The sequence below is a fragment of the Engraulis encrasicolus genome, chromosome 23, assembly GCF_034702125.1.
Source record: "Engraulis encrasicolus isolate BLACKSEA-1 chromosome 23, IST_EnEncr_1.0, whole genome shotgun sequence".
Classification (NCBI taxonomy): domain Eukaryota; kingdom Metazoa; phylum Chordata; class Actinopteri; order Clupeiformes; family Engraulidae; genus Engraulis; species Engraulis encrasicolus.
The window spans coordinates 15,052,014-15,073,999 of record NC_085879.1 but is presented as its reverse complement, the minus strand read 5'-3'; the positions used below and the strand labels follow the sequence as shown (position 1 = coordinate 15,073,999).

At 39.8% G+C, this 21,986-nt stretch overlaps 2 protein-coding genes across 2 annotated transcripts; both read left to right on the top strand.

The window, feature by feature from the left end:
- Positions 1–321: 321 nt before the first annotated feature.
- On the top strand, positions 322–5,487 carry LOC134439923 (uncharacterized). Its single transcript, XM_063189849.1, has 8 exons — positions 322–402; positions 1,900–1,929; positions 2,351–2,647; positions 3,344–3,646; positions 3,737–3,862; positions 4,249–4,267; positions 4,707–4,744; positions 5,438–5,487. Exons 1-8 carry the CDS (start codon positions 366–368, stop codon positions 5,485–5,487), a joined length of 900 nt encoding a protein of 299 aa, XP_063045919.1. The 5' UTR covers positions 322–365.
- An 11,687-nt stretch (positions 5,488–17,174) lies between these two features.
- LOC134439728 (uncharacterized) lies at positions 17,175–20,592 on the top strand. Its single transcript, XM_063189637.1, has 7 exons — positions 17,175–17,243; positions 17,500–17,547; positions 17,855–18,151; positions 18,728–19,030; positions 19,487–19,519; positions 19,625–19,735; positions 19,866–20,592. Exons 1-7 carry the CDS (start codon positions 17,219–17,221, stop codon positions 19,946–19,948), a joined length of 900 nt encoding a protein of 299 aa, XP_063045707.1. The 5' UTR covers positions 17,175–17,218; the 3' UTR covers positions 19,949–20,592.
- The last annotated feature ends 1,394 nt before the right edge of the window (positions 20,593–21,986 follow it).

The window sequence follows — 21,986 nt, the reverse complement described above, 5'->3', positions numbered from 1 at the left end:
TCAACCTCTGATTGTTGGAAACCGCTGTCGGTAAAAAAAAAAAAGCTAATGTAGTTGGCTGCCAGTGTCTTATCCCTCCTCACAACACCGTGTTGATAAACAAAAAAAACATATATACAGTACTGAAAGGCTCTAAGCTGAATTGTGGGTCCATTTCATAATAAGAGTCTGGTCTACAACAACAGTCTTGAAAGCTATCACTGTTTTCATGCCACATGACACACTAAAAGGGATGTATGATTAGCAGCACAAGCAGGAAATGTGCAACTGACTCAACCTGAGAATGTGACTGGCAGTGACCATATCCTCCATCGAGCCAATGCTTTCAACGACCACTTTGTCTGCTGTTTAAATATTCCATTCTCATGGGCTCTGTAATTTGCATCTTACTGTTCTTTCTGGGTAAGTGTGGGCAGTTTTTTAGTATTATTATTTGAAGAGTTATCGCTAAGTGATGTGCTTTGATTAAGACATCAACGTAATTTGGTCACTGGCCCTTGTTGAGTATGGGCAGGAAATCTGCAATACGGTAACTTGCTTTTCACCTACATCTCTCTCTCTCTCTCTCTCTCTCTCTCTTTCTCTCTCTCTCTCTCTCTCTCTCTCTCTCTCTCTCTCTCTCTCTCTCTCTGGGCTACTTTACTATAATGTATTTGGTTTAAGTTGTACAGTATTCATACAGATGATTGGTGTTGCTTACAGTGTAGCTTTATGCAAAATCTATAATGTTGATATTATTATTAGGCTTACAATATTTAGCACCAGTCTTTGTTCAAGAAGGTGCCATCTAATCATATCTGGACTAATCCCTTTCATGTCATGCTAAGAGTACAGAATATCAATAGGTGTGTTGAGTCTGTGTTATATTTGTGTGGGAAAAACTTTGAAACAACTGAACCTGCCATAAAACCAATCAAAACTGCATGGAAACACACAAGAAGTCGACTGTCTTTTTTCTGTAACATTTTCCCAGCACAGTTCATCACATCCTATTATGCCTCTGGGCATTCAATGAAATCATTCATCTGCCATGTGAGTCTTTGGTACTGTCCAACAAGTGGAAATGATTAAAAAAAAAATGACCTTCAAAAGGTTTAGTTCCACATTTCACTTGACACAGTTAATGCTCTCTTCTCCTGGTCATGACATAGCTCAACCTTGGGCGCTGCCGGCTTGCTCTGGTACCCTATGTTTTTCATAGCTGTTGTTTTACCATCACCCACAGGGTACGTGTATCAATTGTGGACAGAATTATACAAGCTAAACATGCTGGCGATCTGAAGCTATTTTGGTGATCTGATCTACACAATGCGTCGGTCCATTACATTAAAGGCTTGTGCAGTGTGCCTTTGGAAATCCTTGGCAAGACTTAACAACAGCAACCACTGATGTTACATTTTACCATATTGTCATGTGACTAATTTACTTGAGCTAAAGAACACCTGCTTTTGGCAATAGATAAGTGATGCGGCACTCCTGAGTGACCACCAAATTGATGGATCTGATTTGAGCCATTCACTCCAATGTAAATAGGTTGTCAAAGTGGCATCTAGTGTATATCAGGCAGCCAATACAATAGAAATAGCTCACACGTCGTCACTAAAAGTTTATAAATACATAGGCTACTTTTCCTTGCTCTTGCACTCAGGGAAGAAAATTGGGTCTCCATTATATTTGCATTTGGGGCATTTTCAGATGATATTGCTCTGGGCCTGGTCAAACCTGTTAGGGACCTTGCATGCACAGCCATTTTACATGTGCATGTGCATGTGCCAGGAAATGTAGTGCATAGTGTTTGTAGCCTATAATTCTTGAAAGCCTCTGAGTTCAGTCAGTCCTTTGGAATGGAAATGAATTACTGAGTTGTGTTTGCATTCATGTAATGTGCTCTTTTTTCAGGACTAGTAACTAAAACCACACTGCAAGCAGGTGGGTATTTAAGTGAATTTCCTTAACGAAATACACATGTTAATTATTAGGTCTACTGTAATGTTTTTGTCTTTTGTTATTTGTTTGTTGTTGTTTTCTGTTGATGTTTTTATGTTTGTCAGACTTTTCATTATACAGTACTAGATACATACATCCTGTGTGATTAAGGACCAAGCATGCACGAAATAACATGTTACAGTCAGTGGTGTAGTCTACTTTTTTGAAGTGGGTATACTGTATACTTGAGCAGTTTTTGAAGAGGGTATACTGTATATATTTCTGCTATTCAAAACAATGGATCAATCAATTTTAAGTATACTGAAATCCCTGAAATTTAGAAGAGGGTATACTCCGTATACCCGCGTTCTACGTAGACTACACCATGGGTTACAGTCTAATTGTGTGTAATTTATGCATGCAGATACAATCCACGCTGCACGTATTTTCGGGTCCTCACATGTTAACTTTGGGGATACCAAAGATATAAAGTGCAGTGCTTTTGGATACAAGAAACCTGAAGAACGCGTCTACGTTTACCTGTGCAAAAATGGAGCCGGGATAGACAGCATGGAAACCGAATGTCCGGACTCCATTTTCCTGATTAGAAATGCCAAGAAAGAAGACTCTGGAAACTACAGCTGCATGTTCTCCAGAACAAAATATCACCCCAAAGATGTAAAAGGACAGGGAGAAAATGCAATCTTCCTCCAAGTGATTGGTGAGCCCTCATCACCGTTTCAGTGTGCATCATGCTGATGTTTCAATAGCACATAATGTATGTTGGGGGAATTACGTTTTTGGATTCATTCAGTTATATGTAATAGCCTAGAGATACACATAGCATTAGACAGCCTTTGTCATTATACACAGTATAATTACATTTAAAACATCCCTTGAATGGAAGCACAAAAAGGTATAAAAGGATGGTAACACTTTACTTGATGCTGGTGTCATAAGCATGTCATTACAGTGTCATGGCACAGTTATGCAAGTGTCATAAACATTATGTCCATGTCATCAACATGGCTCAATAATGACTGCTGGCCTGAAGTGACATTCGGTTATGGCAAAGACAACGAATGTCACTTACCGGTAAGGCCAACAGTCATGACACTGTTATGACATGCTTATGACACTGACGTCAAGTAAAGTGTTACCAAAAGTATTCATAATATACTTATTCTAAACTTCAAATCTACTGAATGACACAACTTCACACTCAAGTTCTCAAACAGACAGCAGATATCACAGAGACTTAAGTGTAAAAATAGAGGTATTATCAGCCAAAAGTCTTGGGAGTACAAGAGATAAGCTGCATACTGAGTGGTAGAAATTCATATATACATAGACGTTTCGGGGTTTAAAACATGTCATATGGACATTTTGACATTGAAGATCCTTTATTGCCTTGCAGACAGAGTGTATCCAGCGGTCATTGCTGGAAATGGGTCTGAGGTGAAACCAGACGCAGACGTGGACTTCACATGCATCTCAAAAGATGCCCCAGACACTCCCGTCCTGCTGGCGTACCTCTGCCTGAACGAAATCATCATCCGTGTTGAGATGTGGGACTCTCGGAGGAAAGAGGCTGTCTTCCGTCAAAGGAGAGTGCGGGAGAGCGACACGGGCAACTACAGCTGCGTGGTTTCAGCGCGTCCCCTTAACACAACAGAGTTGAACATGTGTGGGAACAACTCCGTGTCCCTGCGGGTTTCAGGTGAGACATTTAGATTGGTCAAAAAACGTTGAGAACCAATAATTTTGAACTACTGACCAAGTGAAATTGACACTCTTTTCCTGTTGTTAGGAAACCACAGTACTGAATCTCCTCCCGGGGTCACTTCATCCTCCACTGAAGTGGCGTTGGCGCCTCTGTTCCTGCTGCCTTCGCTGGTCCTGCTTCTGCTTCTGATGATACTGCTCTGGAAGAATGGTATGTAGCTGGTTTAGACAAAGGATTTTCATACCCCTAAATGACCATTTCCCCCCAAGGACCCATAACCACATATATGTTTTGACAGTTTGACCACCACGTTGAGAACCACTGTGTTAGGACAAGGCCTCTGGCAGTTATTGGTGTCAAAAGAATAACAATGACTAAGACATAATGCATTACTAAATGTTCTGTGTAATATAGTGCAGTACTGTGATAGCTAAGTCTGTTCAACAACTATTACAGCATCTCACTGGCAGAGCACTGTGCACATTATTAGGCTACTGTCTAAATTTGGCTCATTGTTTCACTTCCACACCAGTTTGCTGCCTTTTCTTTTTTTTCTGTACATGTCTCTTTTCATTTCAAACTTTGTGTTTTCACAGGAAAATGTACGTGTAAGAGGTTAGTGGTATTGTTATATATATATATATATATATTTTTTTTTTTTCTTCAAGGCTAGCCAGAATATTTTTTTTGGTGACACTTTATTTTAGGGATACATCTATTAGCACTAATACATACAATGTTAATGCCTGCATAAGTACCTTGTAAGGCAAATGCTAAGGCCTACTAAGTCCTCACTAAGGTTAAATTGGTAATAAATCCCTTATTGTGCATGAACAAGACATTTGCGAATACATGCCTAGCAAATGTTTTATTTTGCTTTGTACATGCCTTACAAGTTACTTATACAGGAACGTTGCATGTATTAGTGCTAATAGATGTAGGCCTATCCCTAAAAAAAGTGTCACCGTTTTTTTATTATTATTGTTGCTATCACATTACTGTTAATTTTCTATGTGACCTGAATATCAGTCTTCCATATTTCTCCATCTTACAGGTCCTGGACAAATATGCCCGATGATAGCGTCTATGAAGGTGAGGCCATCTGGGAGAAAATAGACTGTGCACTTTGTCATGTGTTCTGACAAGTACTATGACACGTGTCATGACATTTGTCTTCAAACATGCCATGACACAGGTTGTGACAGGTGATGGGTGTCTATGGGGTGTCAAAGGTCACAGGGCTTATTTCACAATTAAATTAATGTTCCTTTTCCATGAATAAAGGGCATCATTGTGATTTTGTGACACTTGACATCGAGTAGGTGTCATGACATGTCGAGAAATATCATTACAGATGCTGAGTCATATCATGCTAAACAAGGATTTAACCCATTAAGACACCGCGTTATACATTTGCTGTTACCAGAATGGCAATGACGAAGTTGTAGTGCATTGCTAAAAGCCCTCTGTGATGTCATAGTATTGTAGTACTTTGGTACAGTAGCTCACTTTTCAATGACTATTACAGCGTGCCACTGGAGGCTACATATGCCTCTTTTCCACTGCCAGTTTTCTGGTAGGCCTATACAACTCAACACAGCGCGACTCGGACGCCAGTTTATGCTTTTCGAATAGGCACGACACAGCTCAATCGTAAAGCAAAAAGTGGCGGCCGAGTCGTGCTGTGTCAAGCTGTAGCCCTACCAGAAGACCAGCAGTGGAAAAGAGGAAAAAGTTACTTTGGGGCCTAAGTAAAAAGTTTGGAATTTCTTTTTTTGAAAACAGAGGTTATGGTATACGACACCAATGGACAGGACCAAGTGACACCAAGGTAAGGTAGCGTGTGCGCACTGTAATTATGCATCTTTTTATGTCTAAGTAAAGGGGTGAAATCAGCCACATAGTTGTCAAAGATACAGTATAATTGCCACAGATATAACAATATGGCCCCAGATATGGAATATCCATTCATACAGTACCTGACCTGTTAATTTTTAAATGAATCGTTTCACCCTATATAATATAATATAATATAATATAATATAATATAATATAATATAATATAATATAATATAATATAATATAATATAATATAAAATATAAAATAATATAGGCCTAATATACATTTTTGTAACCTTTCTTTCTGATGCAGATCCAACTGATTCAGTCTTTTACAGAACCATGATTTAAAGGTAGTCTAGAAATCTTTAGTCTTGCATAGTGACTAGTGATACTGAATATCTTTGGGCCTATGTATGATTATGAAGTGCATATTATTAACAACTATGCATGTATTATTTACATTGTAAATAAATATCTGTATTATTTTCTCTCCACACGCTCGGTGTGTGTGTGTGTGTGTGTGTGTGTGTGTGTGTGTGTGTGTGTGTGTGTGTGTGTGTGTGTGTGCGTGCGTGCGTGCGTGCGTGCGTGCGTGCGTGCGTGCGTGCGTGCGTGTGTGTGTTTGACTTTGATAAAGTATTCAGTAAAGAAATGATCACACACAGACTGCATGCTCTTTGACTTTTGTTATTACATAGATAAATACAATCTACGGTAGTCAGATTCTGCACTCAAAGTTTGCTGCTCCATTGCTCCAGCAGAGTGTTACCAGTACCTGTAGGGGGCAGTGATGCTGAAGAGTAACATGCAGTGTGATGTCTACCATTATGAAGGATTGCCAATCTCTAAGGTTGCACTGTACACGCAGTATACCCACTTCAAAATTTCTGGGATTTCAGTATACCGACCTAAAATTGATGGATCCATTATTTAGAATAACACAAATATATATACAGTGTACCCACCTCAAAAAATGCTCAAGTATACATTTTACCCAGTACCCAGGTACATAGGTCTGCTCTGATTGACTGAGCTGGATAGGGCAAATTGGTTTAAATGTGGTGTCTGAAACGAAAAGGATGCAGTGGGGCTATTGGATGGAGGTCTATCTACTGTGTAAACCATACGAGGGAGCCCCAGGATCAGTGACCACAGTGTCAGGGACCCTAGTGACGGGTGCAGCACATTTGTCCAGATCAGCTGCACAGCCTGGAAACCATGGCCAAGCGGTTTTCATGAGTTTCAGAAGATAAAGATACAATAATATATAATATTAAATATATCTATATATCTATATATATATATATATATATATTATATGATAATTATACAATGTGGTGTGTAGTTCCTCTTGCTGAACAAAGGGAGGGACCTTTGTCTGTCCAAAAGACCTTTCCTGTCAGGCCCCAGTCTCATTACTCACAACCCCTTTTTCTGTTCCTGCATGACAGGGGTCGTGCACACACACACACACACACACACACACACACACACACACACACACACACACACACACACACACACACACACACACACACACACACACACACACACACACACACACACACACACACACATTTCGATTTGTTTAGGGAAGACCAATAATTATTGAGAAAACAATACAGTGCCCCTAACAATGTTAAAGAAGCAATCATGTGTCTTTTACATCAATACCAAAATTATAGTGGTCTACAGCCTCTTCAAGGATATAGTGGCATATCCTTCTCCATACAGTACATGCAAACTGCCTACAGTATAACTGCAGAAAGTGAGCAATACTCAGCTAGCTGCTTTGTTTTTTTTCTTATTTAGGCCGGTTATTATACACACAGACACACACACACACACACACACACGCACACACACTCTCTCTCTCTCTCTCTCTCTCTCTCTCTCTCTCTCTCTCTCTCTCTCTCTCTCGCTCTCGTTCTCTCACACACACACAGACTCACTCACACACACACACATGCACACACGCAAACACACACACACACACACACACACTCACACACACACACACACACACACTCACACACACACACACACACACACACACACACACACACACACACACACACACACACACACACACACGGGTGCATCAGTCATAAAATCCTTTCCTGTAGAGCAGTGTTGTGCACAGGCAGGTCACACACAGACACGTGCACGCACACACACACACACACACACACACACACACACACACACACACAGCTCATTTCCAGGTCACGAGGCCATCAGTGTAGGAATGGATAAAGAACTGAAATTAGTGGCTTATGTACCGTAGACGAAAATGTTTGCGACCATGTCATCAAAGCCAGTTTTACCAATAGGCTGAGTAGGCCCCAAACCAGCAACAATAAGTCAAGAGGGCCCTATATGTGTATCTTGCCAAGGGCTCCTAAATGTGTAGACCCACTGCTGCCTTTGATCTGTTTCCAGTTTGCATCATTAGTCAGCCTGCCACCAGCAGCTAAGGTGCTTAAATAAACTTTTGATGGCATCATTTTTTTTTAAAAGTTAGCAACCATGCCAGAAGTTATCAGCATGGGCTAAGGTTTCAGAATCACCTGGTTGCCAACATGGAACTTGACCTTTAGGGTCAAATCTGAAGGTCAAAAGGTCAAACACGGTTAAATAACAGTACCAATTTGTTATTTAGTTAAAACATTTTTTAAAAAAAGATGTCAAAAGTGGGCAACCATGCCAGAAGTCATCAGCATGGACTAAGGATTCAGGATCAACTTGTTGCCAACACGGAACTTGAGCTTTAGGGTCAAATTTGAAGGTTAAAAAGGTCAAACACTATGTATTTTAAGGTTTGACTTTTTGTGGGACTGTGTTCGTGGAAATCTTTTTCAAAAGTTAGTAACCATGCTAGAAGTTATCAGCATGAACTAAGGTTTCAGAATCACCTGGTTGCCAAGAGGGAATTGACCTTTAAGGTCAAATATGAAGGTCAAAAACAATGTACAATGTCTTTTTTGGTGATCTTTATATCCATGGAATTATTGTTTTCAAAAGTTGGCAACCATGCTAGAACGTATCAGTATGGACTAAGGTTTCAGAATCACCTGGTTACCATATGGAACTTGACCTCTAAGATCAAATTTGAAGGTCAAAAGGTCAACCGAGATCAATAAAAAATCAGTTTTTTGGTGATGTGCTTTCAGGAAATAGTTGTTTGCATGGTACTGTATATTGAATAATTAGTAGGCCTATAATTTAATGTTTGATTTGGCTTATCATGGTGGGGCTCTGGCCTGTCATCCTTGGACATTCATCATCGCTCATTAGCATGAAATTAACTTAAACGTGTATTTTTAAAAATTTTCATTCTGGTCATCTCAATTACTTTATTCTTCTTTGTGAAGCACATTAAGCTGCTGGTATGAAATGGGATATGCCTTGGCTCACCAGTGAATTTGCTTCTTTCCATAGAAAAAATAATGACTTCAGTTATTTCTGATGTGTTTCAAATGGTTATAGCAATGAAGGATACTTGCTGATTTGCTATGTCATATCATGGTTAGGAAATAACCTAGAGTAAGAGTAGAGCAAGTATTGCACTCTTGATGTTCTCATGACTACTGTAGAATGTTCTGTTGCAATTTCCCAGGCTTGAGTTTTTTGTGTCACCTGTACAAAGCACCATGCTTATCTTTGGGTATTGATTGACTATTTTCAGAAGACAAAAAGGCAATTGATATGTTACCACCAAGAGATGCATATGGATTGCATCTTGCACAAGCAAATCAGCAGGCAAATGTATGGCTGCAGTCTGACAAAGTATATATTAACAAAGACACTGAGGAGACAGGTGGTTGGAAAGTTGTAGACCAACACTTGATGGCTGTGTGGTAAAGGAAATCTCCAGTTCCACATAGTAGCTTAGGACTGATAAGATGTGGTTGTAGAACCAAGTGGGCAATACATGCCTGCAGTTGCCTGAGGAATGGACAGCCCTGTATACCTGCATGTGATTAAAATGTAGAATGTTTAAACGCTGTAGGGATAGAACATGATCTGGATGACACAACCTTTTTGTAATAACAGCAACAATAGCTCCTTTTAAATACATAAATATCCAGTATGTACTGACATCACATTTGAATTTTAATTATTGTTTTAATTATTATTGAAGTAAAGAAACAATATGATCAATTACATTCTTGTTATTGACAATTTGCAATAATCACTTTCACTCATACCCTAATAATAAAAGACTATAAAACTTCTAAATATACAGTCCCCTAAAGTATTGGAACAGAAAGGCAAATTTCCTTGTTTTTGTTGTTCACTGAAGAGTTGGTTTTAAAGGGGCTCTAAGTAGAATTAAAAGGTTAATTAATTACTGTCCAGAGTCATTGATACAGGTGAAGGGTGACTCTCGCGACCACTTCCACAGCCCCCTGTCAGAAAACCCTAAATGCAAATTTTGACAGCGCTGTCCGCTTCGGGAGAAACCTCATCAAAACAGTGTTTTGTTTTCTTTAAGATTATTTGTTCCAAAACTTTCACTCGCCTAAAATGATTTAAATAATATGAAACATCTCCTCCAGGTACTAATTATTCAATACATCATGCAAACAACTTGTATTTTATGAAAGCACATCACAAAAAACCCAAAACATATTTTCCTTTTTTACCCCGGTTGACCTTTTGACCTTCAAATTTGACCTTAAAGGTCAGGTTCCATGCTGGCAACCATGGACCATGAAACCTTAGTCCATGCTGATAACTTCTAGCATGATTGTCAACTTTTGAAAAAGAATTCCATGAATATGAAGCCCTCCAAAAAAGGCAAACCAGAAAATGCATTGTTTTTGACATTCAAATTTGACCTTTTAAAGGTCAAGTTTCCATGTTGGCAACCAGGTGATTCTGAAACCTTAGTCCATGCTGATACCATCTAGCTGGTTGCTTACATACATTTGAAAAAAAGAATTCCATCACTATACAGTTCCCAAAATAGACTAACCAGGAAAATACATTTTTTTGACTATTGACCTTTAAAATTTGACCTAAAGGTCAAGTTCCGTTTTGGCAACAATTTCATTCTGAATCCTTAGTCCATGTTGATGACTTCTGGCATGGTTGCCCACTTTTAACATCTTTTTAACACTTGTTAACTAAATAACACTGTTATTTGACTGTGGTTGACCTTTTGACCTTCATATTTGACCTTAAAGGTCAAGTTCCGTGTTGGCAACCAGGTGATTCTGAAACCTTAGCCCATACTGATAACTTCTGGCATGGTTGCCAACTTTTAACAGAAAATGCCATCAAACGTATATTTTGGGGGCTTGGCAGGCTGACTAAATGGTGTGCAGTGCCAGAATTCATCTGAGCACGTCAGTTAACATTTTCTGCATAATGAGCCACAGCGACCAAAGCTCTTCACTCGTTTACCAAATTTATTCTGCTTTCTTGCAAGAACACATGTGGTTACACACAAGATTACAGTGGTGGTCAAAGTATATGTCAAAACACAGCCTAACTTAAAACAAAACTTAAATGGTGAATGTTACATCCAGTTATAATTGCAAGCTAGATAGATACACACACACACACACACACACACACACACACACACACACACACACACACACACACACACACACACACACACACACACACACACACACACACACACAAAGGAACAATATATTGTAAAGTAGCTATTTACATAGATGTTGCATACAGTTTTTGGCAGAAAGATGATTATTCTATTTTTCTGACAAAATACAAAATTTTGTGTTTTGGTGCATTCAATAATAACAACAACACAATTTATTTTTAGTTTTTAATCATCTGTTTTCAAACGAGTATCTTAAAAAACCTCACTTTATAAGTTGTAAATGGTTTTGTTAGTTGAGAACATTGACGAGGAGAAGATTAATTGAACATGAAATGTGGCTGAAGTGGTGACTGAATGCAATTGTGTGACCATTCAAAAGAGAACACGTTTTCACTCCAATGGACGGTGGTTGGTGGAAAAGTATTAAGAATTTTGAAAACGTAGACATGGTAGTGCAAAGCGTGTGAAAAAGGGTGGTAAAAATTATATAACTGTCATAACAGTGTCGTGATGCAGTCATTATAAACATTATGTCCTTTGCCATAAATGCTTTATGACTTGCCATTAAGTGACTTTTGGCTATGGCTATGACAAGTTGACTTTGTTTTGACTGTTATTATTGTTATTATGGCAAGTTGACATTAATCAAAGTGACATTACCAGACATAATCAGAAATTGCCTTTGTCATGACAGCTTAACCCCTTAGCGCAGCACTATGGCTCTCTGTAATGTCACAGCAATGTTGTTGTGATGTAGTTAAGCATTTTCAGCAAGTGAATAGGGTCGCCGGCGACCCCTGCTGCAGTAAGAGGCTACCCTTATATTTGTTTGAAATGTCAGGTGAAGATTGTGCACATCCCAGGAAAAGGTACAGGACAAAGGCTGACTGTAGTTTTCAGAGTGAGAAGTTTGACACTTAAAATCCTTTTCGCTGTCTTATTATTTCACGGATGGATTACGTTTCAACTTCAACAGTCTTCATTAGAATCTGATGAACAAAAAGTATTTGAAGTGTAAGGACTTGTCACTCCGAAAACAATGTCTTTGTTATGACATAGCCTATTGGCAATAACCAAAAGCACTATTATCTGTCTTCATGGCAAATTGTAATAATGATCATAACAATTATAGGGACATGGTTACAGACCAATTATAGCACTTGGTCCTTCATGTTTCATAGGGTATAGCTGACATTGAGTGTCATACCACGATTATTAAAAAAATCATGAAGCTGTTCTTTGACCTGAAGTGGCAGAATTTGTGTTCAATTAATTATGATGGTCAATATTTAAACTTTCCATAAGACAGATAATAGAGCACCTTTTCTGGTAATTACATTTGTGATAATGTCAAATTATCATAATTACAGTCAATTGATTATTGGTTCTCATGTTGAAGATGATTTCTGGTAATGTCACACTGATCCATAAATTGTCATGAATGAGGCAACATCTGTCTCTTTCATTCATGTCAACTTGTCATAACAACTTGTCAGAAAAGCACACACAATATCAGCTTGTCATGACTATAGCCAAATATCACTTAACGACAACAGTCACAAGAGGTTTATTGACATGTTTATGACACGTCACAATAATGTTATAAAACTGTTAAGACACTGTAATGCCATATGACGCTGTCAAGTGTTACCCATTTCTCTGACAAAGTACAAAATGTGTTTTGCTTCAATGAATACATTTTGTTTTAGGTTTTGACCATAATGCACAACTCTTTTGAAAAACGTATCTGAATGCCTGAAACCTGAACTCAAGCTGTACATGGGTTTTATGATTGTGAACATTGACTGACACTGAGGGAAGATGGTGGAAGTGGTGACTGAATGCAATTCTGTGAAAACAACGCACAAGGGAACACGTTTTCACTCCTTTGGACTGTGGTTGGTGCAAAAGTCAGATGAGTAGATATGGTACTGCGAAAGGGTGTGAAAATGTGTTGTAAGAACCGTTTTTCAGAAAAGACATTGGCCATGTTCCAGATCACAGTCCAGGGCACAGTAAGAAGGCTTGCATGATCGACAATTTCAATGCGTGCTGATGAATACTTCAGAATATGGTGTACGTATGTGACAAGTAAATATCCTTGTGTGCTTATAAGAGGGGAAAAACTTGACCATAATGAATAACTTTTTTGCAAAGAGTATCTGAATGCCTCAAACCTGAGCTCAAGTTGGACATGGGTTTGTGGGTTTGTATGGTTATGAACATTGACTGAGAGAAGATGGTGGAAGTGGTGACTGAATTCAATTCTGTGAAAACAAAGCACAAGGGAACACATTTTCGCTCCTTTGGACTGTGTTTGGTGCAAAAGTCAGATGAGTAGATATGGTACTGAAAAAGGGTGTGAAAATGTGTTGTAAGAACCGTTTTTCAGAAAAGACATTGGCCATGTTCCAGGGTGCAGTCCTGGACACAGTAAGAAGGGTTGCATGAGGCTGTCATGGTACATGTATGCACTCCCTTCCAACCGTTTTCAAGACAACACTGGACATACACTTGCTTAAATTTTCTCCTTGAAAGTTGCTTTGGTCAAAGGCATCTGCTAAATGATGTAGGCTAATGTATTGTAACATACAGTAGGGGTATTTAATTAAAAGTCAGGGTCAGTTTTCCCAATCCCTCCCAGTAAGTGTGTGTGTGTGTGTGCGTGCGTGCGTGCGTGCGTGCGTGTGTGGTGTGTTTCAAGAGGACATTCTACTCTTTGCTGAATATGATGGTGTGCCGAAGCCCCTGGCAGTATTTTGGCCCTCTGGCAGTATTTTGGCCCTCTGACATTTACAAACTAAGTGGAGATTAAACATATATTAATCACATTATTAAATATTAATCACAAATTCTGAACATTGTTTATCGCGACATATGTCATGCAGAGAGGTTGAGTGACAACAACATTTGGGTAGGATCTGACCCAAATTTTGAAGCTGCGGTGAACTCGCAATATATCTGTTCAGCTGAAGGGCCATGAACAGACCAGTGAAAGCAGGAGGGAGGAGGGGGCGACTGAGAGATCTACACAGAAAACAGAACAATCCTCATATCCTAGGTCACCTGTGGCTGGGACAGTGGGTTGTTCTATTTCCTCTGTACCTGTGGCTTAGCCACATCTTCTCGTCTCTTTTGTCTCCTCTCCTCGCTCTCCCTTGCTTTCTATAATGAGTAAATACATCAAGTTTCATGAAAATATTTCAATCGGCTAAGGATATATCAACAAATACCAATGTATGGTATTGTGCGTTTTTGGTCAAAAAAGTGAATGTAACATGCTCCTGTAATTTGTTTTTCTGTTCCAATCTGTTCTGTAGGCACCAAAAATCTGCAGAAAACGACGAATCAGATGATATTTCACTTTATTTACTTCCACCTTCAACCCTAATTCGCTCAGACTAATTACAGGAATATTGCACGTACACATGCACGCACACACACATATGCACGCACACGCATACGGTATGCACGCACGCGCGCGTGCACACACACACACACACACACACACACACACACATACACGCACACGCACACACACACACACACACACACACACACACACATACACGCACACGCACACACACACACACACACACACATATTCCTGCCATTTTGCACCCCCCAGATAAGCTACATGCCCACCCGCACGTGATAGTTTTGTCACACCTCTCCAGTGTTCCATGATGTCAGAGAGCCAGGCAAGTTTCTCTGCAAAAAAGTGCGAGCGAAAAAAAGAATCACCAGTATATCACTTCCCTTTCCACAATGACACAGAGCTCTACTTCCAGTATCTCAATACCTCAAGACAAATTTAGATCAGAATTCTTTAAACAACTACAGACCTATATCAAACCTCCCCTTTATAAGCAAGGTACTAGAAAAAGTTGTATTTAAACAGCTTAATCAACATCTGGCTGGGAATGATATCTTGGAAAAATTCCAATCAGGCTTTAGAGCCAACCATAGCACCGAAACAGCACTAACCAAAATAATAAGTGATCTTAGGCTCAGCACTGCCGCAAACAAAGTATCAGCACTTATCCTCCTCGACCTCAGTGCCGCCTTTGACACGATAGACCACAACATACTAATTGACCGCCTTGAATCTTGGGTAGGCTTGTCCGGTCACGTCTTAGAGTGGTTCAAAACATATATTACAGGAAGGCAGTTCTTTGTCACCATCGGAGAACACGTCTCCAACAAGTATGATGTGCCTTTTGGAGTTGCTCAGGGTAGTTGCTTGGGCCCTCTCCTCTTCTCTCTCTATATGTTGCCCCTGGGCTCCATCATCAGAGAGCACAATGTTGATTTTCATAGCTATGCCGATGACACTCAACTATATATCTCTGTCGAGCCTAGCCAAACCACTGCCATTCATGCCTTGACTAAATGCATGTCTGCCATCACAGATTGGATGAACAGTAACTTCCTAAAATTAAATGAGGATAAAACTGAAGTGTTGCTCATTGGGCCTAAGGAAAAACGTGCAAAACTCCACACAAGCCTAGGTGACCTAAGCATACACATTAAAGATAAGGTTACTAGCCTAGGTGTGGTCATAGACTCGGATTTGAGCTTTGAGCCTCACATCAACAAGATAACAAAATCTGCTTTTTTCCATCTTAGAAATGTTAACAAAGTGCGCGGCTTGGCCCCCCAACAAGACGCTGAGAAACTTATTCATGCCTTTGTCACCAGTAGGATAGACTACTGCAATGCTCTCTTAGCAGTCTCCCAAAAAGTCTCCCAAAAAAATTAATTGACAAATTGCAACTCATTCAAAATTCTGCGGCAAGAATCCTAACAAGAACCAGAATGAGAGAGCACATCTCTCCTGTCTTGGCAGACCTGCACTGGTTACCTGTCTCATACAGAATCGACTTTAAGATTCTGCTCACAGTATTTAAAGCATTAAATGGACTTGCCCCTAGCTATATCTCAGACATGCTCTCTTTTTATGCCCCTGCTCGAGCTCTCAGGTCCACTGATGCCAAGCTGCTAAGGACCCCCACCCCCCCGCAGAAGAAGATCGGCGACGCCGCGTTTGCCTGCTATGCGCCCAAGAGATGGAACGCCCTCCCCATCGAGATCCGATCAGCCACCTCCGTCGACTCCTTTAAGAAGCAGCTGAAGACCCACCTCTTCATCCTTGCCAACTCCTAGCTGCCAAGGCGTCATAGTGTCCCAGCTGCCGCAGCGCCCTTACTACTCGCAACCAGCCCTGGCAGGGGGCTCCCCTAGGTGGCCGCTGGTCTCTGCCTGAGGTTTCTTCCTGACTATAGGGGGTCTTTTTTTTCTCAGACTTCACTGAGTTTTTTTTTTCTTTTTTTTTTTTTTTTTTTCCCTTACAAACTATGAATCAAGCGAAAGGGAGTTTTTCCTCACCCCTGATGCCACCAGGGGCCGCACCTGAGTGCCCAATCTCTGTGTGACTATCTATGACTTATGATACTTATGACTTACGATAGGCCCAGCCACTATGGACCTTACACATCTAAGAATCCTGGTCCTATCCTACGTTGACCTTATGACTCTACATTCTCTGTCTATCTCTTCTTCCTCTGCCTTCCTGCTTTTTCTGCCTCTCCTCTATACCTCACCTTTTAAATCTATCTCTAAAAATGTTTTTTTTCCTTTTGTTAAGCACTTTGAGTTACATGCCTTGTATGACACAGTGCTATACAAATACAATTATTATTATTATTATTATAGCAGTCTTATCAGGTGGTGGTGGTGTAATTTTGGTTATTTACTTGGTCATTGTCTCTTGCAGTGCAACAGCGTTCACATATGCATTGCACTGAATTCATATCTGCATTCACATCTGCGTTAATGCATTCCCCTAAAGCAGTACGACTGTCAACATTGAGCATCATACTAACGCCTTTCGTGCATATGAAGACATTGTGTGCATTTGGAGTTGCTTATACTGTAGGCCTATTTTAGCTGTTGCATGGTGAGGAAAAAGTCCAAGGTTGCAGAGCATTAGTATAGTTTGCAGTTTGCAAGAGTGTTTATTTGTTTGGGGGTTGGCTGCTTGACACCACACTCTTAGTTTTAGTTCTTCTTTAACTTCCTTACAACGCAGAGTGGATTGAAGGTCAAGACACTTCCAGCTTTGAATCGCAGAGAATGTCACGATGATCCCAAATCTCTTCCTTCCACGTACGTACATTCAATCTTTGTATGCGAATAGCTTTCGTAGCCTCTTACTGCAGATGGGGTCGCCGGCGACCCTATTCACTTGCTGAAAATGCTTAACTACATCATAACAACATTGCTATGACATTACAGAGAGCCATAGTGCTGCGCTAAGGGGTTTTAAGTTTCTAGATAGACTGGAGAACTGCAGAACGTAATTGTCACCTTGAACTGTATGATACCACAGATTAATACATGGATGGATTTTTTTTTTCAACAGTGATTGGAGTGGTGTCATTGGCAAACTTGGTGACGGGTCAACAAGCAGGCAAGTGTATTGTTTCTCATCACAAGGAGAATAAGATATTCTACAAAATGTACAGAGTTATACTTCACTTTACTAACCTTGTTACATTCATTTGGTACAGTTTAGTGACATATGTAATAGCATGTGACATTACAGTATGCCTATGTAGGCCTATGCAGATATGGTTAGGTCTAGAATTACATTACAGTACAGTACAGTTACAGTACAGTACAGCATAAGTACATGATATTAAATATTGATGGGCCTACTTATATAGATACAGTATAAACAAACTGTATAAACATCAACTTGTATACTTTTTCAACAGGCATAGAACCTGCTAGGATCTATGGTCTTGTCTCAAATGTGAAGGTAGGCGAGGCATTTGACCTCAAGTGCAGCATGTTTGGATTGAAGAGACCAAGTGAGATCGTGCATCTTTACCTGTGCAAGGATGGAGTTGGAACAGCGGCCAAGGCCACCTGTGATGACGACTACTCCTTTACAGTTAAACCATCCACTTTCGAAAGCGCGGGGAACTACAGCTGCGTCTTCTCAAGTAGGAGATATCGTCCCTCTGACGTGAGAAGCCATGGATCCACCTCAGTCTATATCACCGTGATTGGTATGTCGGCTACCTCTATACATTTCACATAGTTTTAAAAATTACTGCCCTTTCTATGACAAAGCAAGTTATTGTTTAGCATAGATTGTGGCTTTAGTGGTCTTCTAAATGTTGTTCAATGGTATGGAGTACATCAACACCCGTGATTTTTTTTAAACTAATACAAATCACACATGCCAAACTTATTTAATGGATTATTGGCTTGATTTGTTCACTATTTTCTCCATTGTCATGTGTTTCGGTCATATGACTCTTTTGACACAAAAGCGAGACATGAGGTTTAATGGGCCTATGGTTTGGATATTAGCAGCTTTCTTCTTGTCATACTGAACTTGATTCACAATGATTTACCATGAAGTGATGTGTCATAAACAATCCTGCACACTGTCCATTACACATGCATTTATTGCTCACAACGTTTCATTTGTTCCGACCTTTTCCTGGTGAGATTCTTCAAGGTCTGAATTAACCGAGACTTTGTGAACCAGAAATGCACATGTAACGGATGATGTACAGGAGTTTTGTCTCCTACTGACAATGACACAGAAATATTCTTAACTGGATCTCGTCACACAGATTTTCTCCACCCTGCACTGATAGCTGTGAATGAAACCCCAGTGAGGCGAGGGACAGACGTGGAACTGAAGTGCACGTCAGAACATGCTCCTGACAATGGCCTCCTCCACGCATACCTCTGCAGAAACCAACAGATCATTGACGTCCACCTATGGAACCCTCGGAAGAGGCAAGCCGTTTTCTTTCTGAGACGCGTCCGAGCAGATGATTCGGCCCACTACAGCTGTGTGCTGTCTGAGAAGCTGCTAGCCACTAAAGCCTTGGAGATGTGCAAAAACAACACTGTGTTCCTGGAGGTTTATGGTAAGTGTGTCTTCCTCTCTCTCTCTCTCTCTCTCTCTCTCTCTCTCTCTCTCTCTCTCTCTCTCTCTCTCTCTCTCTCTCTCTCTCTCTCTCTCTCTCTCTCTCTCTCTCTCTCACACACACACACACACACACACACACACACACACACACACACACACATACACACACACACACACGTCCTAATTATCACACCCCTATAGCCAGGTAAATGGACTAATTTAACATATGTGAGTATCTGGAAGGACTTACTAAATATCCAGTTTGTCCTCCCCTGCCACACACACACACAGAGAGACACACACAGGGTGTGGTAGCTTAGACACACTGTAGAGGGCGGGTGTATTTCAGTTTAATTTCAGATATCCTTTGTTTTAACAGATTCAAATAACACAAAGAGACATAGGCCTACTTAATACACACTGTTGGGTAATTGAATGTTTATGTCATCTTTAGATAGCCCAACAGCCCCTACAGTGATAACTATCAGTGAGTAATTTCCGCCTAATTATTACTTTTTTAGATTTTCCAGACAATTCCGTACCTGCATGACCTCATGAACCGATTGGCATTTCTCTGTGCTGTTTGTTTCAGGGCCTGAACCAGAGTGCAATGAAAACTTGTTTCGTATCTTTTGTTCTGCTGCTGTGGTTATTGTGCTTGTGGTTGTGGTGTGCAGTGGCGAGGTGGTCTGCCGACGAAAAGGTACAAGCAACTAAAAACATCATGAATAATTCGCTTGAGACAAACCTCCAAAGAGATATTGATTTGAAATACAATTATCATTTCCTGCCCCCAAAATGCATGTTTACTTACCAGTATTTCTCATTTTCAGACATTGCTGAAGAGGAGGACGGAGACCAGCACTCCATTATGATGGTTGTTATGGAACCTCAGGCAGCCAAGGGGCATGATTAGAAGTGCATGAACAAATAGGGTCCTTTGATATGCAGAAAGTACATACTTATATGGCAGTTAATTGCATCGGTTTCCTTGTTTTTTTGTAAATAAATACGGCGCCATTTTCTTTTTAAATTATATTTTGGGCATTTTATGCCTATATGTGGATATGACAGTGCCAGTTAAGACAGTGGGACAGAAAGTGAGTGGTAGAGAAATGAGAGAAGGATCGAGAAATTACCTCAGGTTGGAATCAAACTTCGAGATGGAATGGCACCATAGCCAACTGAGCCATTTTCAAGGAATGTTAATTGTTTATTTTGTTATCTATGTTGCTAAATCCAACTTTTCCATTCAAATGTTCAAATAAATGTTTTTGTAATTGTTTGTATTTCTGCTCATATATTGTTGGCCTAATGCTTAGGGAAGGGCTTTTATGAATAATCATGGAATGTTCAGTGGAAGAGAGCCTGCTGAAATGTAGCCCCATGTAAGCTTAAGTGTGTGACGTAATTCCAAATGTAGGGTTATTGTATTTTACTGTTGTGTAATTATGTGAAATTGAAAGGCAATGTCTCTACGCATTAAACTAGAAAGGACAGAGTCTGGTCTTGCTATGTGAATGTGATATCTGAAATTGTTTTACAAAAATATATGAGCTAATTATTTTGTGTGGTATTCATTTCATATGAAATTGCACGGCATAGCCTTTTCAATAGTCATATGTCTCTGATACTAGTCAACCCCTCATCCACCCTGATTAACAAATGTTTTAGGGGGAACATTGCATTTACCTGTCTTTTCAGGGTTTATCATTCAGTATATGCAATGGTTGTCTATTAGAGTAAGATAGAGGTAGATAGATTTCCCCATAGATTTCCACACCAAGTTTTGGTGCTTTGGTGGTTATGGACATTCTAAGGTGCTGTTTCCACGTAGCTGGATATTTTTATATGTGGATATTTTTTTCTCCTGCTTGTATTGGTTTTGCATTGGTTTTGGCCTTCCGTTTCCACGTAGCAGATATTTAAAAATCCAGGTGCAGGAGAAAAAAATAGCAGGAGAAAAAAATATCCTGTTTAGGGGTCTGAAACGCATTTGTTACAATGGAGGATTTTTTTTATCCACATGTTGCATTTCCACGTAGCAGGAGAAAAAAATACCCTGCTAAAAAAATATCCTGCTACGTGGAAACAGCACCTTATTTACCAGAAATGAAATCCCATTGGAAGTCAATGGAATGTTCTGTCTGGTGATCTAGAATGTCCATAAAGTACCTAAGCGTGGTATAGAAATCTATGGGGTACAATGAAGAGGGAAGTGTGGGTCACCAGATCAAAGAACAAAAAACAGCTGACAGCTAAGCATAAATGATATCATCTGGGCTTCCATAACCCTCATGCAATGCCACTGCCATTGACTTCAATGTTAAACACTGTCAGGTCAGCAGTCTAACCCATGACTGGTTTTGAGTAATGAACCAGCCTGAGAATTTTTAAAGCCTCAGGAAGCTTTTACCAGTGTTTAGAGTTAATTCGTTGATTCAGATGATTATGTTAATAGCTTGTTTAGACAATCTTTTCACGATATGCTAATTTTTTGAGATAGGAATTTTGGGTTTTCATGAGCTGTATGCCAAAATCATCAATATTAAAACAATACAAGACCTGAAATATTTCAGTTGGTGTGCAATGAATCTAAAACATAAGTTTGGTTTATATCATTACATTGTGGGGGAAAAAATGAACTATATGCTAATTATTTGAGAAGGACCTGTATGTGGTCAGTTTATTACAATCTTAGTGTCACCACTAGATGTCACTCAACCCTACACACCACATTTAACACGATTCAACAGCAACATTAACAAATAAACACAGTGCCATCTTTGTACCAAAATAATAACAACTGCCTCATTGCAGTCTGACTAAACCACATAACAGACACGTGCATACATGTTTTCTCTACTTGCCATTCTAAAAAAATCTATGCTCAGGAACAGTGGTGTCAAAAGTAAAAGTAAAAGTAGGCCTACATTTGTGGTGTAATTACAACA